The following is an 18,858-nucleotide window of genomic DNA, read 5'->3' as shown; positions in this document are numbered from 1 at the left end:
GCCAATCTGGAACGATGAGTACTGCCGGAACCCTCGTTCGTCTTATGATCCTCAATACTATTGGAATGAGAGGAAGTGGAGGGAACACATACACCGAGTGAAACTCCCACGGAGTTACCAGGGCGTCCACTGCACTGGCCTGGGGGTCCCTTGACCTGGAACAATACCTCGGAAGCTTCTTGTTGAGGCGAGACGCCATCATGTCTATTTGAGGAATCCCCCAACGCCTTGTCATGTCTGCAAATACCTCTTGATGAAGAGCCCACTCTCCTGGGTGGAGATTGTGTCTGCTGAGGAAGTCTGCTTCCCAGTTGTCCACGCCCGGAAGGAAGACTGCTGACAGAGCGCTAATGTGCTTTTCCGCCCAGCGGAGAACTCTTGTGGCCTCCGCCATTGCCGCTCTGCTCTTTGTTCCACCCTGGCGGTTTACGTGCGCCACCGCTGTTATGTTGTCCGACTGAATCAGGACAGGTAGACCTCGAAGAAGGTTTTCCGCTTGCCGAAGGCCATTGTAAATGGCTCTTAACTCCAGAACATTTATGTGGAGACAAGATTCCTGGCTTGACCATTTTCCCTGGAAACTTCTTCCTTGTGTGACTGCTCCCGAGCCTCGGAGACTTGCATCCGTGGTCAGCAGGACCCAATCCTGGATCCCGAACCCGCGTCCCTCTAGAAGGTGAGAACTCTGCAGCCACCACAGGAGAGACCTGGAAGATAGACTTATTTTCCGGTGCATGTGTAGGTGAGACCCGGACCATTTGTCCAGCAGGTCCCACTGAAACACCCGGGCATGAAACCTGCCAAACGGAATGGCTTCGTACACCGCAACCATCTTCCCTAGCGCTCGAGTGCATTGATGAATCGACACTCTTGCCGGTTTCAGAATCTCTTTGACCATGCCCTGGATTTCCAGAGCTTTTTCCGCCGGAAGAAACACTCTGCAGTTCCGTGTCCAAGATCATGCCCAAGAAAGGCAGCCGAGTTGTCGGAATCAACAGGGACTTTGGCAAATTTAGAATACAACCATGATGTTGCAGAACCGTCAGGGAGAGCTCCACATTTCTTAGCAACTGCTCCTTCGATCTCGCCTTTATCAGGAGATCATCCAAGTACGGGATAATTGTGACACCCTGCTTGCGCAGGAGTACCATCATTTCCGCCATGACTTTGGTGAAGACCCTCAGGGCCGTGGAAAGCCCAAACGGCAACGTCTGAAATTGGTAATGAGAATCCTGCACCACAAATCTCAGGAAAGCTTGATGTGGAGGATAAATCGGGACGTGTAAGTAGGCATCTTTTATGTCGACTGACGCCATAAAATACCCCCCTCCCCTTCTAGACTGGAAATCACAGCTCGAAGAGATTCCATCTTGAACTTGAAAGTTTTCAAATACAGATTGAGGGATTTTAGGTTCAGGATCGGTCTGACCGAGCCATCCGGCTTTGGCACGACAAAGAGGCTCGAATAGAACCCTTCTCCCCGTTGGGACGGGGAAACCGGGACAATGACACTCTGTTGACACAGCTTTTGTATCGCAGCATTTACTACTTCCCTTTCTGGGATAGAAACTGGCAAGGCTGATTTGAAAAATCGGCGAGGGGGCATCTCCTGAAACTCTAGTTTGTACCCTTGGGACACTATGTCTAAGACCCAAGGATCTAGGCCCGATTGAAACCAGACCTGACTGAAGATTCGGAGACGGGCCCTCACCGGCACAGACTGCCGTATTGGAGCCCCAGCGTCATGCGGTGGACTTGGCAGAGGCGGGGGAGAACTTTTGGTCCTGGGCGCCAGACAGAGCAGGCGACCTTTTTCCCCTTCCTCTACCTTTTGAAGCGAGGAAGGACGAGCCCCTTCCTTTTTTGTATTTATTAGGCCGAAAGGACTGCATCTGATAATGGGGCACCTTTTTCTGTTGTGCGGGAACATAAGGAAGAAAAGATGACTTACCCGCTGTAGCGGTAGACACCAGGTCAGCGAGGCCGTCACCAAACAAGACACTACCTTTATAAGGGAGAGCTTCCATAGCTTTCTTGGAGTCGGCATCAGCATTCCATTGATGAATCCACAGCGCTCTCCTGGCCGAGACTGCCATGGCATTGGCCCTTGATCCCAAAAGGCCAATATCCCTCGCCGCATCCTTTATGTAAGCTGCAGTGTCCCTGATATAACCGAGAGTCAAAAGAATGTTATCCTTATCAAGGGTATCCATGTCAGATGCCAAATTATCAGCCCACTTAGCAATAGCACTACTCACCCATGCCGACTCCACGGCAGGTCTGAGGAGTGCACCCGTAGTGACATACATGGCCTTTAATGTCGTTTCCTGCTTATGATCCGCAGGATCCTTGAGGGCAGCCGTGTCAGGAGACAGAAGCGCCACTTTCTTGGACAGCCAGGACAGAGCCTTGTCCACATTGGGAGATGACTCCCACTTTTCCCTGTCATCAGAGGGGAAAGGATATGCCATAAAAATTCTCTTGGGAATCTGCCACCTTTTGTCAGGCGACTCCCAAGCCTTTTCACAAAGAGCATTCAGTTCATGAGAGGGGGGAAACTTCACCTCAGGCTTTTTCCCTTTAAATAAACAAACCCTTGTATCTGAAACAGGAGGTTCCTCAGAAATATGTAAAACATCTTTAATTGCCACAATCATGTACTGAATACTCTTTACCAATTTTGGATGTAAACTGGCTTCACTAAAGTCGGCACTGGAATCAGAGTCCGTGTCGGTATACGTATCTGCCATCTGGGTAAATGAACGTTTATGTGACCCTGAGGGGGCCTGTACCTGAGACAAGGCGTCCTCCATGGATTTTCTCCACGTTTGTGTCTGAGAATCAGATTTATCTAGCCTCTTAGACAATAACGCCGCATTTGCATTCAATGTACTCAACATATTCACCCAATCAGCAGTCGGCAGTGCCGACAGAGTCACTTCCAAATCCTTCTCTGCGCCCCCAGTAACTTTCCTCCGGGGAGGAGCACTCAGCCTCAGACATGTCGACACACTGTACCGACACACACACACACTCACACTGGCAATAGGGGACAGACCCACAGGGAAGCCTGTTAGAGAGAACACAGAGGGAGTATGCCAGCTCACACCCCAGCGCCCATATACTACAAAAAAAAAAATATATGATCACTGCGCTGGTTTATATACATATATATAGCACCAATTGACTGTGACCCCCCCCCCCCCCCCCCACCCCGTTTTGCTCCCTGTACTTGTTAAGGAGAGTGGAGGTCCGGGCCAGCGTCTCTGCATGCTCTGTGAAGAGAGAAAATGGCACTGGTAAGCTGTGCGGCTAAGCCACGCCCCCATCCGGCGCACTGTAGTCCCGCTCAAATTCAAATTATTATACTGGCGGGGGTCTTATATTTAGTGCCAAGGCACTGATAATATGCTTTTTGCCAGTGAAAAACTCCAGTAACCTGCTGCCCAGGGCGCCCCCCCCCCCCCCCCCCTGCGCCCTGCGCCCTGCACCCTGTGAGTGCCGTTGGTGTGTGTGTGTGGGAGCATGGAGCGCAGCGCGACAGCTGCGCTGTACCTCCGTTACTGAAGTCTTCTGCCGTCACTGAAGTCTTCTGCCTTCTGTATACTCACCCGGCTTCTTTCTTCTGGCTTCTGTGAGGGGGTGACGGCGTGGCTCCGGGAACAAGCAGCTAGGCGCAACAAGTGATCGAACCCTCTGGAGCTAATGGTGTCCAGTAGCCTAAGAAGCAGAGCCCTTAACTCAGAAGAAGTAGGTCTGATTTCTCTCCCCTCACTCCCATGAAGCAGAGAGCCTGTAGCCAGCAGGTCTCTCTGCAAATAAAAAACCTAATCTAAAGTCTTTTCAGAGAAACTCAGGAGAGCTCCCCTGTGAGTATCCAGTCTCTCTGGGCACAGAATCTAACTGAGGTCTGGAGGAGGGCATAGAGGGAGGAGCCAGTTCACACCCAGTCAAAGTCTTATAGTGTGCCCATGTCTCCTGCGGATCCCGTCTATACCCCATGGTTCTTTTGGAGTCCCCAGCATCCTCTAGGACGTAAGAGAAAACTAGTGATGTACTGTATGTCTACCTCTAAATGAGCCTCAAAATGTATATGCTACGGGGTCCCAACAATTATGTTTTAGTTCAGTTTAAAAAAAAATGACTATAGCTATAAAAAGAAAACCGTGCATCTTAATGCCATTAAACTGTGTAACAGTTCATTAAAACTAGTCTTCCTTTTAGCTCTTTAATGAGGTAAGACAACACTAAAGAAATGGCTGCACTTTTCTTCCTCAAAGCTGAAAAGCTATTCCTCCAACTATCATTATTGTATGATAGATTAGATATTGTAGCGTGGTAACATGCTGGAAGAATGTGAATTGTCACCTCAGTTTGCTGATCATGGGGCAGATGTATTAAGCCTGGAGAAGTGATAAAGTAGTGATAAAGAAGTGATAAATGGAAACTGATAACACACCATCAGCTCCTGTCATTTTTAAAACCCGTAATGATTGGCTGGTGCACTATCTGGATACGGTCATTAGGTGGGCCACTATTGGTCAGCATGCACTAGGTCGACATGAACATTAGGTCGACATGGTCATTAGGTCGACATGAAAAAGGTCGACATTAGTTTTTCACATTTTCTTTCATTTTTTTTAACTTTTTCATACTTTACAATCCATGTGGACTACGATTGGGAATAGTAACTTTGCCCAAAGCATGGCGAGCGAACACGGTGCATTAATTGGGGTTCCTCGTCACTTTATGAAGAAAGCGACACAAAAAAAGTTTTAAAAAACTCATGTAGACCTTGTTCATGTTGACTTAATGCCCATGTCGACCTAGTGACCATGTCGACCTAATGCATGTCGACCAATAGTGGTCGACCTGATGACTGTCTACCTAAGTGTGGTGGACCTTATGACCCATACCCGCATTATCATGTGACTTGCTCACATTATAAACAGCCTTTGTGATGTCACTTGGCTTTGATAGGTCAATACTCTGTAGAAAATTGTGAGATACCAACTGTATCTGCTGATGTGACATCTCACAATATAAGGTATGTTTATTTTACCCTACAGTAAATGTTATATGAAAATAGTGATAGACTGATCATGTGACTTGCTACAGAACTAAGTTATCAACTTTATCTATTAATACATATGTATCATCATACACTGTGGCTTCAGTAACGCCAAACAGCACCCCTAGGCCAGCCAGTTTCTTGGTCAGTTAAGCCACACTGAGCACCTTTTTCCTCTCAAAATGTGCTTAATCTGCAACTTTGTTAGTGTAAAAACGTATTCCTGTGCAGTTAGTCACATCTTGTATTGGCTAGCCTAGTTGACACAGGAGCAGGCAGATAGACCAGAGAGGTGCTGATTGTTCTGTCCTGGTGGATGCGGCTGTGATACATGGTGCTGATCCCCGGTACACTTATGATCCTGCAGACACTTACCAGTATTACCATAAAGTTTAAAGGTACGGTTAGTGCTTTTGTTTTATCCGGCTTCCCTTTAATTTTGGTCTGCGCTGCAGCCCCAGGGAGAGCAACCGCCACTAGCAATGGTAAAATATAGGCAGAATGTGATTTTGTTAACTCAGTATGCTGATCAAGTGACTTCCTCACATCATAAACAGCCTTAGATAGATCAGCCCCCATGTCTCCCTAAGTATGCGAAAGCAGAAAAATTGCATAATTTTGTCAGGAAAATAAAAATACAGATTTAATATTATGATTCATGGCTAATCATGTGGAAAGCTGGGCAGCTGGTCATCATCTTAACATCATGATGATGGGCCTATTATTACCTGCAGGCCTGGAACTGTAGTCCCATCTGCTAGGGCCATCTGTACAAAGGTGGAGGCCCCTGAGCAAAGCAATGCACAGGGGCCCCTACCGGTGGTGACAGTGGCTCTGATGCCCGGGGAAGGGGTCATTATTGTCATTGTCGGTGATGTCTGGTAGGGAGGGGGGGTGCAATCCGCGGCGGTGATATCTGTGAGGGGGGGGGGGGATTTGGGATGGCAGCTGCTATCTGTGGTGATGTCCGGGGGGGAGATGGTTGCTATCGGCTGAAGTAGTGTTTGGGGAGGGGGTGCTGCAGCGGTGGTGGTGATGTCCCCTACAATTCTGGGGGCCCTGGGCTACTGCCCATTGTGCTCAATGAATGAGCCGGCTCTGCCATATGCCCTATTGTTAATCTGACCCTGATTAAATCGGAACCTTTTCATTCAGACTTTAGTCACCAAACGAGTCACAGTCATTTGATCTCCGACAAACTTACAATCTATAAATATATGTATGTAGTGGAGCTTCCAGCAGATTTCAGAGTACTGAATTTCATGATCTATCATATAAAATCTTCAGACCTAATCTAAGCAATGAATAATTTACCTACTTGCTCACTGCTATGATATAAACATTCATGAGTTTCCCTTTACTGACATCTGACAAAACAAAACATGAAAAAAACACTAGTGATTGGCTGTCGTCAAGGGGGATCATAGACTGCAGTCAGTGGTAGAACACTTGTGTCATTTTTACAGCCAAAAGGAATCATAGACTGCAGTCAGTGGTAGAACACTTGTGTCATTTTTACAAAGATTGCCAGACCAACACTGAAGAACAAAAAAAAAAAAAAAAGATTTTATTTGTTAGTGCAGTTGAAGCTCAGAGCAAAACTTAGGGTATATCAAAGTTAATTGAAAAGTGTGTGTGTTCACTTACTTATTTGCTTAGTATAAAAGGCCGTGGTCTTGGAGATGTTATATAGGGACCACTGCAGGGGTTCAATTTTAATTTGTCTTCCTTGGCCCCACAACTCAGGGGATTCAGGAACCTTTTAGAATGGGGCTGATCACATCTGGGAGATGTGGATCACTGTTTTAGAGGGCCTTATACAAGTAACAGCATGACACTGACCTGCTGGGTTTGGTTTTCCCAACGGCAAGGGAAACCCTGCTCAAGATCTTCCTCTTACAGTGGAAACAAGGTCAGGTACCTCACACTACAACACTTCACTGTGCTTTGGACTCTGAATGACAATTAACCTGTACAGATTGTCGAAGGACAGGTACTTGTCTAGTATTTGGGCTGGAAGCGAATTTTTTATGAAGTAGTTGGCTTGAGATACTAGTATGCTGCCTCTATGTTCATTCAGTAGTTATTACTGCAACTTTTCTCCTCTATTTCAGAGAGCTAATTCACTTCAATAGTCACGTACATGAAGAGGTTTTGTTTTATCATGTTACTCATCGTTATGTTTTTGAAGCAAACTCCCCCTGTTGTATACATAACACTGGGAAATCAATTATTGCAGTAATTTGGTGATATCTGCCAATTAGTGGGGATTAAATATTGGGAATTGATGATTTACTGTATCAGACAGTTTGCCGTTAATAGATTTGATAATAAGCACATTTTTAGAACTATTTTTGCAATTCTACCTTTTGTAGATCCCCTATAAAGCTTGGTCTGTCACGATCCGGGTATCTGGACGCCATTTCTTACCCATCAGATGCCTCCTAAGGCTGGCTCAGCGCTCCAGGACCGGATCCCATCTGTTATCCTGATGTGTACATTCCTGTATCCTCTCCTGTCACTCTGGGACGCTGTCACAGTAAACGCCATATTACACCTGGCATGGCGTCTCCCGCGGCCTCCGCCGCCGTCCCTGAACTTCTGCATGCAGAGTGTCTGAGTGGCGATTACGTCAGCCGCGGCCTCCGCTGTGTCCGCGTGGTTGGATGTGCATCTGTCAGCCTGGCGCCTCCTGTCTCTGGTGGCCGGCGCCGCCATTACTGTTTTCATTACCACATGGATTACAAACCAAACTTCCCTCCAAGTGTCTGCATGGGCGCAGCCATCTTGGATTCTGTCAGCTGATCATTTCCACCAATCTGTTCTCAGTATTGATAATCTGCATAATTGCCTAGCCAGTCCCTTCCTTGCTGCAGGTATAAATACACTGTGCCTGAGCAAGGAAGGCGTCAGTGCTTTGGTTGTCAAACCTAGTTCCTGTTTGTCTCTCTCCTGTGATTGTCTTCCAGGTTCCAGCTCCTGTCTCAAGACTTCCACCATAGAGACCCGCACCAGCATTCCACCTGCGGTGTAGCCTGACTCTCCAATCCATTGTGGATTCATCTGTTTCCAGCTACAACATTACCTGCTTCCAGCTCAGCTTCCAGCAGAGTACAGCTTCCCTTAAAGGGCCGGTGTCCTTTCTACACTTTACCACTCTCCACCGGTATTATTATTTCTCCGCTCTCAAGTTCTACATTTCAGTTCATATTTCATCGCTCCCAAGTTCATTTATTATTTAACTGGTTCCAGCCAGTATCCACTCCGTGCTAACAACAGTCTGGTTCCAGCCAGTATCCACAGCAGCTGTTTTATCTTCAGCAACCCAGCTTTTCCTGGAACACCAGCTGGCACAATCCTGGGTTATCTCCATTGCTACAGTCGGGCCTGGTAAGGACTTTCCATCTAGAAGATCATAAGAACTATCTCACACTACCAGTGCCCTGTGGCTCCTGCCATCCTGTAGTACCCAGGAACTGTATTTATTCTTTGCTGACTTGTACGTTTTCTTTTACTGCTGCTGTGTTGCGGAGTTGTCATAATAAACATCATTGACTTTTATCCAAGTTGTCGTGGTCACGCCTTCGGGCAGTTATTATTCATGTTACTTACATGTCCAGGGGTCTGATACAACCTCCCAGGTTCCGGTACATCTCAGCCCCTACAACTGAGGCTGCCTCCCGTCAGCTCAGGCCCTCAGTTGTGACAGTAAGCACTGAACTAATGAATCCAGCCGGAGACCAGGATCAAGCGGCCAGGCCAATGCAAGAACTGGCAGCCCGACTAGAACATCAGGAGGCTGCACAGGGCCACATCATCCGCTGTCTCCAGGATCTCTCTACTCGGCTGGATGGGATTCAGACAACTCTCCGTGGATCAGGCGCGTCTGGTGCGTCAACCACAGTGACTCCAGCTATAACCCCACCCACCTTACCCATTTCTGCTCCACGTCTTCATCTTCCAACGCCAGCAAAATTTGACGGATCTCCAAGATTCTGCAGGGGATTTCTCAACCAGTGTGAGATTCAGTTTGAGCTACAACCTGGCAATTTTCCCAGTGACCGTACAAAAATTGCCTACATTATTTCTCTTCTCAGTGGCTCAGCCCTTGATTGGGCATCACCGTTATGGGAGAGGTCCGACACCCTGCTATCTTCCTACACTGCCTTCGTGTCAACATTCAGGCGCATCTTCGACGAGCCAGGCCGGGTAACCTCAGCTTCATCCGAGATTCTCCGTTTACGCCAGGGGTCACGTACTGTAGGACAATATCTGATACAGTTCCAGATCCTGGCATCCGAACTGGCATGGAACGACGAGGCCCTGTATGCTGCATTCTGGCATGGCTTATCTGAGCGTATTAAAGATGAGTTAGCTACCAGAGACTTACCTTCTAAGTTAGATGAGCTAATCTCACTCTGCACGAAAGTTGATTTACGTTTCAGAGAGAGAGCAACTGAGCGTGGAAGATCATCTGCTCCAAAATCTTCTGCTCCTCCTCCTCGTCAACTGTCACCATCTAAAGATGAGCCCATGCAACTTGGCCGTTCCCGTTTAACTCCTGCTGAGCGCCGAAGACGTCTCTCCGAGTTTCTCTGTCTCTATTGTGCAGCTCCGTCTCACACCATTAATGCCTGTCCCAAACGTCCGGGAAACTCCAAATCCTAGCTCGCCAAGGAGAGGGCCGGCTAGGAGTAATGATCTCCTCTCCATCTCCTCAAGATTGTAATCTCCCAGTCTCGCTTCAAGTTGCTCAACGTTATCGGAACGTCATTACCCTCCTTGATTCCGGAGCAGCTGGGAACTTTATTACCGAAGCCTATGTTAAACGGTGGTCCCTACCCACCGAGAGACTTCCTTCGTCCATTTCTTTAACTGCCGTGGATGGCAGCAAAATTTTTGATGCAGTCATTTCTTTAAGGACTCTACCAGTTCGTCTGAGAGTGGGAGTTCTTCATTCCGAACTTATTTCTTTTTTAGTGATTCCAAGAGCCACACATCCTGTGGTCCTGGGCCTTCCATGGCTCCGTCTTCACAATCCTACAATTGATTGGACGACTACGCAAATCCTGGCATGGGGTTCCTCCTGTGCTGAGACATGTTTGTTTAAAGTATTGCCTGTCTGTTCTTCCTCCCCCAGGTCGTCTGATGTTCCACCTCCTCCATATCAAGATTTCACGGATGTGTTCAGTAAAGCTTCTGCTGATATCCTTCCTCCTCATAGAGAATGGGACTGTCCGATTGATCTCGTTCCAGGGAAGGTTCCACCTCGAGGCCGAACTTATCCGTTGTCTCTGCCTGAGACGCATTCTATGGAGGAATATATTAAAGAGAACCTAGCAAAGGGGTTCATTCGACCTTCTTCTTCTCCAGCCGGCGCAGGCTTCTTTTTTGTAAAAAAGAAAGATGGTGGTCTGCGGCCGTGCATCGACTACAGAGGTTTGAACGACATTACCATCAAGAACCGTTATCCTTTACCCCTGATTACTGAGCTCTTTGAAAGAGTTAGCGGAGCTACCATCTTTACAAAGCTGGACTTGCGAGGTGCATACAATCTCATCCGGATCCGTGAGGGTGACGAGTGGAAGACCGCCTTTAACACCCGTGACGGACATTATGAGTACCTCGTCATGCCCTTCGGATTGAGCAATGCTCCAGCTGTCTTCCAGCATTTTGTCAATGAGATCTTCAGAGACATTCTATATCGTCATGTCGTGGTCTATCTAGACGATATCCTCATTTTTGCCAACGATTTAGAGGAACATCGTTTTTGGGTTAAAGAGGTTCTGTCCCGTCTCCGTGTCAATCATCTCTATTGCAAATTAGAAAAATGCGTCTTTGAAGTCAAGTCCATTCCGTTTCTAGGGTACATTGTGTCCGGTTCCGGACTAGAGATGGATCCTGAGAAACTACAAGCAATCCAAAATTGTCCGGTACCCTTAACCCTCAAAGGGGTCCAGAGGTTCTTAGGGTTCGCCAACTATTACCGAAAGTTTATATGAGACTTTTCCTCCATTGTGGCGCCTATTACTGCTTTCACTAAGAAGGGTGCTAACCCGTCCAAGTGGTCTGAAGAAGCCATGCAAGCATTTCATCTTTTAAAACAAAGGTTCATCTCTGCGCCTGTTCTGAAACAGCCTGACATCGACTCTCCTTTCATCTTAGAGGTGGATGCCTCCTCCGTTGGAGTAGGAGCGGTGTTATCTCAGAGGGCTAAAGATGGCCATTTACACCCTTGCAGTTTCTTCTCCCGGAAGTTCTCCCCAGCTGAGCGCAACTATGCCATTGGCGACCAGGAGTTGCTAGCCATCAAGCTCGCTCTAGAAGAGTGGAGGTATCTGTTGGAGGGAGCTTCTCATTCAATCACCATACTTACAGACCACAAGAACCTTTTATACCTGAAGGGCGCACAATGTCTCAACCCTCGTCAGGCCAGATGGGCACTTTTCTTTTCCAGGTTCGACTTTAAACTCCAGTTCTGTCCGGGCTCTCAGAATCGCAAGGCCGATGCCCTTTCCCGCTCATGGGAGCAAGAAAATGAGTCAGAGTCTTCAGACAAGCATCCTATTATAAATCCGTTGGCATTCTCCACGGTAGGGATGGACTCTACGCCCCCATCAGGGAAAAGTTTTGTGAAGCCGATGCTAAGGAAGAAGCTCATGCATTGGGCTCATGCTTCCCGTTTTGCCGGACATACATGTATCCAAAAAACCCTGGAGTTTATCTCTAGGTCCTATTGGTGGCCAACTCTGAAAAAGGACGTCTTGGAGTTTATTGCATCTTGCCCAAAGTGTGCCCAACATAAAGTATCCCGCCAGTCGCCTGCGGGGCAACTGGTTCCACTATCCGTTCCCCGTCGACCATGGACCCACTTGTCGATGGATTTCATTACAGACTTACCCATGTGCAACAAGTTCAATACCATCTGGGTGGTAGTTGACCGGTTCACCAAGATGGCACACTTCATTCCTCTCACCGGTCTTCCGTCAGCTTCCAAGTTGGCTCAAGTATTCATACAAGAGATCTTCCGACTCCACGGTCTTCCTGAAGAAATTATCTCAGATCGAGGAGTTCAATTCACAGCCAAATTCTGGCGAAGTTTATGTCAAGTCCTCCAAGTCAAGCTAAAGTTTTCCACGGCTTACCATCCTCAGACCAATGGTCAAACCGAGAGGGTGAATCAGGACTTGGAGGCCTTCCTCCGCATCTATGTGTCCTCCTCTCAAGATGACTGGGTTCAATTACTTCCCTGGGCCGAGTTCTGTCATAACAACCAGTATCATTCTTCATCTGCTTCAACACCATTCTTCACTAACTTTGGATTCCACCCTAAAGTCCCTGAGTTCCAACCGCTTCCAGCAACTTCTGTTCCCGCAGTGGATATCACCTTGCATCAGTTTGCCAATATCTGGAAGAGCGTACGATCAGCTCTGCTCAAGGCATCGTTCTGGTACAAGAAGTTTGCGGATAAGAAGCGTCGAGCAGTTCCTGCTCTCAAGGTGGGTGATCGGGTATGGTTATCCACAAAGAATTTGAGGTTAAGAGTTCCCAGTATGAAGTTTGCACCTCGCTATATCGGTCCTTTCAAGATTGAACAAGTCATCAATCCTGTTGCTTACAGACTCCAGTTGCCTCCCTTCTTAAAAATACCCAGGACATTCCATGTTTCCCTGTTGAAACCGCTGATCTTGAATCGGTTTCATTCCTCACTTCCTCCAACTCCGAAAGTCCAAACTCAACGAGGCGTTGAGTATGAAGTGGCCAAGATCCTGGACTCACGTCACCGTTACGGTCAACTACAGTATCTTATTGACTGGAAGGGTTACGGCCCTGAGGAACGTTCATGGACCAATGCTTCTGATGTCCATGCTCCTGCCTTGGTCCGGAGATTCCATTCCAAGTTTCCTCAAAAGCCAAAGAAGTGTCCTGGGGCCACTCCTAAAGGGGGGGGGGTGCTGTCACGATCCGGGTATCTGGACGCCATTTCTTACCCATCAGATGCCTCCTAAGGCTGGCTCAGCGCTCCAGGACCGGATCCCATCTGTTATCCTGATGTGTACATTCCTGTATCCTCTCCTGTCACTCTGGGACGCTGTCACAGTAAACGCCATATTACACCTGGCATGGCGTCTCCCGCGGCCTCCGCCGCCGTCCCTGAACTTCTGCATGCAGAGTGTCTGAGTGGCGATTACGTCAGCCGCGGCCTCCGCTGTGTCCGCGTGGTTGGATGTGCATCTGTCAGCCTGGCGCCTCCTGTCTCTGGTGGCCGGCGCCGCCATTACTGTTTTCATTACCACATGGATTACAAACCAAACTTCCCTCCAAGTGTCTGCATGGGCGCAGCCATCTTGGATTCTGTCAGCTGATCATTTCCACCAATCTGTTCTCAGTATTGATAATCTGCATAATTGCCTAGCCAGTCCCTTCCTTGCTGCAGGTATAAATACACTGTGCCTGAGCAAGGAAGGCGTCAGTGCTTTGGTTGTCAAACCTAGTTCCTGTTTGTCTCTCTCCTGTGATTGTCTTCCAGGTTCCAGCTCCTGTCTCAAGACTTCCACCATAGAGACCCGCACCAGCATTCCACCTGCGGTGTAGCCTGACTCTCCAATCCATTGTGGATTCATCTGTTTCCAGCTACAACATTACCTGCTTCCAGCTCAGCTTCCAGCAGAGTACAGCTTCCCTTAAAGGGCCGGTGTCCTTTCTACACTTTACCACTCTCCACCGGTATTATTATTTCTCCGCTCTCAAGTTCTACATTTCAGTTCATATTTCATCGCTCCCAAGTTCATTTATTATTTAACTGGTTCCAGCCAGTATCCACTCCGTGCTAACAACAGTCTGGTTCCAGCCAGTATCCACAGCAGCTGTTTTATCTTCAGCAACCCAGCTTTTCCTGGAACACCAGCTGGCACAATCCTGGGTTATCTCCATTGCTACAGTCGGGCCTGGTAAGGACTTTCCATCTAGAAGATCATAAGAACTATCTCACACTACCAGTGCCCTGTGGCTCCTGCCATCCTGTAGTACCCAGGAACTGTATTTATTCTTTGCTGACTTTTACGTTTTCTTTTACTGCTGCTGTGTTGCGGAGTTGTCATAATAAACATCATTGACTTTTATCCAAGTTGTCGTGGTCACGCCTTCGGGCAGTTATTATTCATGTTACTTACATGTCCAGGGGTCTGATACAACCTCCCAGGTTCCGGTACATCTCAGCCCCTACAACTGAGGCTGCCTCCCGTCAGCTCAGGCCCTCAGTTGTGACATGGTCTCCTATAGCTCTCCAGCACGTCTCTCAGTGTAAAGGCTGTTTAGTTCGATCTTTTGCTCTCTGAGTATCACTATACACAGAATGGAAGTTGCTCAGGATCAAATTATCAACCCATCACAAGTGCATGGAAGGGAGGAGATAATCTAGACAAGAAAAAATAAGACTCAAATTCTGAGCAATTACAGTACATTCTGTGTATCTCTATTCTGAGAGGTATGTATAGGATGAGTAACAGCAGTGGCGTCAGAAGGTGGGTGTGGCACGCACCCGGGTGTCACTCGCCGAGGGGTGACACCAAAGTGTCGGCTCCAGCTCAGTGACAGGAGCCGGGTGCTGCACTGTAATATTACGTGCAGCAACTCGGCTCCTGTCACCATATTGAAGCCAGCACTGAAGAAATTCCAGTTTCTGGGGCCAGGCCGCATCTCCCGGACCCCCGATCTGTCAAAAACGGTGGTAGGGGCGCGAAGCCACGCCCCTGACCTGTGAAGCCACGCCCCATCCCACAAAGCCCATTTTCAGCCAACCGCCCCCAGGTGTTTGAGAGGTAAGTGACAAATCTGAGTAGCAGTAGGGAATGCTGATCTTTGCGTCATATTGGAGGATCTTGGTTTGCCCCTAAGTAAGTTTGCTCTCAATTTAAAAACACATGAATATATGACCCAAAGTGGGGCTATTGTTATACAGTGTAGGACCAACAGGGCAGACATGGCTTGTGGCTTACCATTTTTTGCAAATGTGTTTAACTGAGCCTTCTGAGTATCACAATATGAATGAATATAGTTTGTTTAATAATGACAGTTAATTTTACTTTTGACAGTGATTCTCAGTCATCATCATCCTCTGATGACGAGTCATTGACTGAAGAGGAAATGGCAAAACTGATGGAACATGTTGAGGATAAGAAGAAGCTAATCTCTACCATTAGAAACAAGCCCTGGCGTATGAAGAAAAAACTTTCCATATTAAGGTACTATAACAGTAAGGAATTTAAGTAATTTAAATATCTGTAAGTGAATTCAGTATTATATGTAGCAGTAAAGTAATGACTATGGGCAATGGCTTTTCAGGCATACTGTATAGTCCAGAGTGTATAGTTTCAAAGTTGATAAGTGCTTTGCTAGTAGTATAGGAATCCATAAGTGCAAATAATGACATACTCTAGTGATGCAAGAAAATAAATGGACATACATTATTAATCCCCAGCTATTTGGGTTCTGTGGGTGCAAAGCACACTTCAATATGTGTGCTAGCCCAACCACTACCAATATCTATGTATAGCACTTTTCAGTCATATAGGTGTATGTAAAGTATGCAACAGAAATCGTAAAAAACGTTGGGTCCTACACCCTATGATAAATGAATTTTCTTTACAGGGCTACTCCTGTAAGAACACAGGGTTCTCAACTTTTTGGCCATGATAGTGTAGGCACCCACAATATTATTGTCACTGATGGTGATAGAATGGCACAATATGTATATATGTGCCACCCTTGGCTGTACGCACCAACAATAGAACATTTTGTAACCAAGATCCATCCAGCACTTGAGTATAACTACAGCACTTGCCTACTAAAGAGACCAATGTAGTTAAATGCATCATAGGGAATTTCCTGTGACACTATCTTTTAAGTTCTGCTTTTCCTACACCATTCCTGTAATGCCCTTCTGCACTGGAATTGTAAACTCACATTTCCTACAATTTGTCTGTGAATAAAGCTGGGACACTGTTGGTCTGCGCAGTGCTGTTTCTAGATAACTAATCAGCATCGGAGCCCCCCTTCCAATATACAAAACAGTACTAGTGCATGCCGTAGGCGTGGTGGCTTTATGGAGAAGGGGCGTGGCCACAAAATAATACCTATTCATATTACGCTGTACAGAAGACTCCATTATTCAAATTATGCCTCACAGTAGCGCCACTTACACACATTATACCAGGTAGATCCCCTGTCACACATTATGCCAAGTAGAGCCCCCTTTTAAACAGTACGGCTTGCAGAGTCCCCTTTTACACAATGTGGCAGACAAAGACCCTTTTACACACTGGCAGGCAGAGTCCCTTTTTACACAGTACGGCAGGTAGAGTCCCCCTTTTTACACATTACGGAAGCAGAGTCCCCCTTTTTACACATTACAGCAGGCAGAGTCCCCCTTTTACACAGTACGGCAGGCAGAGTCCCCCTTTTACACATTACAGCAGCCAAATTCCCCTTTTTACACATAACGGCAGGCAGAGTCCCCCAATTTTACACATTATGGCAAGCAAAGTCCCCTTTTTTACATATTAGGCTGGCAGAGTCCCCCCTTTTTACACATTAGGCAGGGGGAAAGAGAGAGACACTGACTTGGCTGCCATCGGGGATGCCGCTACTCTTCTGGAGAGCCCACAGCACAGGGAGAGCCACTTGCCTGCTGTAGGGGGATCCGCCACTCTTCCGGTGAGCCCACAGCATGGGAGGAGTCACCCCTCCTAGAGCCCGGCGCTGCAGGACAACAACAGAGGGGGAGCAGCTACTCCTGACACAGTGGGGGAGACCAGCATGGAGACCAGACACTGCAGTGCCCGGCAACCAATCTATATCACACGCTGACAAGGTTGCCGGGCTCTGCAGCTTGGCGGCTGCACACTGGTCTCCATTGTGCGGCGCAGCCCTATGTGGCATGTGTGTGCCTAGTTACGGCTATGGGTCAATACTCTGCTATGTGATGTGGTTTGGATAAGACTTAAAGCTTTTGTGCACATTCCAGAAATGTAAAAATGTTTAAAAAACGCATTTTGGAGCATGCATATAACATCAGAAATGCACAAAGAGGGTCTAAGAAAAGGGCTGGAGTGGCATTTTTATTCTCCCGCTCGTGCACGTTTGTGTTGGATAAAAAATTCACTGATGCTGATGGCCGCTACCTGATTCTTACTGGGACATTGAATGACAAACCGGTAACATTGGCGGTGGTTTATGTCCCTAATGTCAAACAAACCACGTTTATTAGGAAATTCTGTTCTACTCTCCAATCCTGCCTCAGTGGAGCATTATTATTAGTGGGAGATTTTAATTTGGTCTTAGACCCATGTTTAGATAAGTCGTCTACCCGACGACCCCTACGAACCCTTCCGACTCGGGACCATTCCCAAACATTTAGATGCATACTACATGAGTATGGCCTGTATGACGTTTGGAGGGCACGGAATCCTAACTGTAAAGATTACACCTTCTACTCCCAAGTCCACGGATCATTTTCCAGGATCGACTTGGCATTGTCAGACAAATGGACGTTACAACAAATAAAGCGGGCCGATATATTGTCAATCCCCTGGTCGGATCATTCGGCCTTAAAACTACCCTGGGATTTGATTTCCCCTCAGACTTCCCCCCGACCGTGGCACCTTGGCGAGTACTTCCTCACGGATAAAGAAGCCAAATCATGTATCTCTCAAGCCTTATCCTCCTTCCTAGAATGTAATGATCCTGCTGACACATCTGTGTTTAACAACTGGTGCGCACTGAAAGCAGTGGTTAGGGGCTCAGTTATCCAAGCGGCAGCTCGACATCGAAAGCTGTTACGAAAGCAACAAGTTGACATAGAAGCGCGCTTAGCAGACCTGGATCTTAGACTCAAATCCTCCCCCGATAATAAATCACTCTATCGGGAGCTACTCCGATTTAGGGAGGAATGGAATAGTCTAACCTTAAAAGAGGTACATAAGAACCTCTTTAAGCTGAAACAAAAATTCTATACCCACGGGGATAGGGCAGGACGAATGTTAGCCAGGAAGCTGAGAGGCAAAATGGCAACTGAGAGAGTCAAGGAGGTTTTTAATGCTTAAGGCTTGAAAGTCTCTGACTCTTCGGACATAGCCAATGCCTTCGCAGAGTACTATTCAGCCCTATATAATCTCCGCTCAGACCCCTCTACCCTGCAATCAACTACTATAGAGATTGATGCTTTTTTGAGTAAACTAAATTTGCCCAGCTTAGATCCCCGTTCCATTCAAGTGTTGGAATGCCCCTGGACCTTGGAGGAGATTGTTGAGTAATTGATGGACTCCCGTCAGACAAAGCCCCTGGCCCAGATGGCTTCACGAACGGGTTCTTTAAATGTTTTAGAGATACCCTGGTTCCAGTCTTGAGGACAGTTTTTGATGAGGCTACGACAACGGGCTCGTTTCCATCGGAAATGTTGGAAGCCAGAACAGTAGCTTTCCCCAAACCTGGTAAGAATCCAGTTATGCTATTTAACTACCGCCCTATAGCTCTCTTAAATTCTGACGTTAAAATTTATGCAAAATTAATTGCTAATAGATTAAATCCGCTATTGCCATCCCTAGTTAACCAAGACCAAGTGGGCTTCGTTCAGAATCGTCAAGCTCCCGTTAACACCAGGAGGATTATAGATCTGTTGGACGCCTTCTCCGAGTCGGTGGATCCTCTTTTGTTGCTTTCCTTGGATGCGGAGAAGGCGTTTGACAGATTACATTGGGGCTATCTGAAAGCAGTTTTCATAAAATTTG

General features: G+C 47.2%; 1 protein-coding gene across 1 annotated transcript in view; it reads left to right on the top strand.

Annotated features, from left to right (window-relative positions):
• Positions 1 to 18,858, top strand: part of LOC134927638 (transmembrane channel-like protein 2) — a 374,176-nt gene that overhangs the window by 49,736 nt on the left and 305,582 nt on the right. Inside the window, exon 4 of the mRNA XM_063922391.1 lies at positions 15,166 to 15,315. Within this exon, the coding sequence (XP_063778461.1) occupies positions 15,166 to 15,315 (150 nt within the window). The remainder of the gene's footprint in view (positions 1 to 15,165; positions 15,316 to 18,858) is intronic.

Source organism: Pseudophryne corroboree, chromosome 5, assembly GCF_028390025.1.
Source record: "Pseudophryne corroboree isolate aPseCor3 chromosome 5, aPseCor3.hap2, whole genome shotgun sequence".
Taxonomy (NCBI): Eukaryota; Metazoa; Chordata; class Amphibia; order Anura; family Myobatrachidae; genus Pseudophryne; species Pseudophryne corroboree.
Note: the sequence above shows the minus strand (reverse complement) of the source record. Positions and strands in the feature narration are given on the sequence as shown.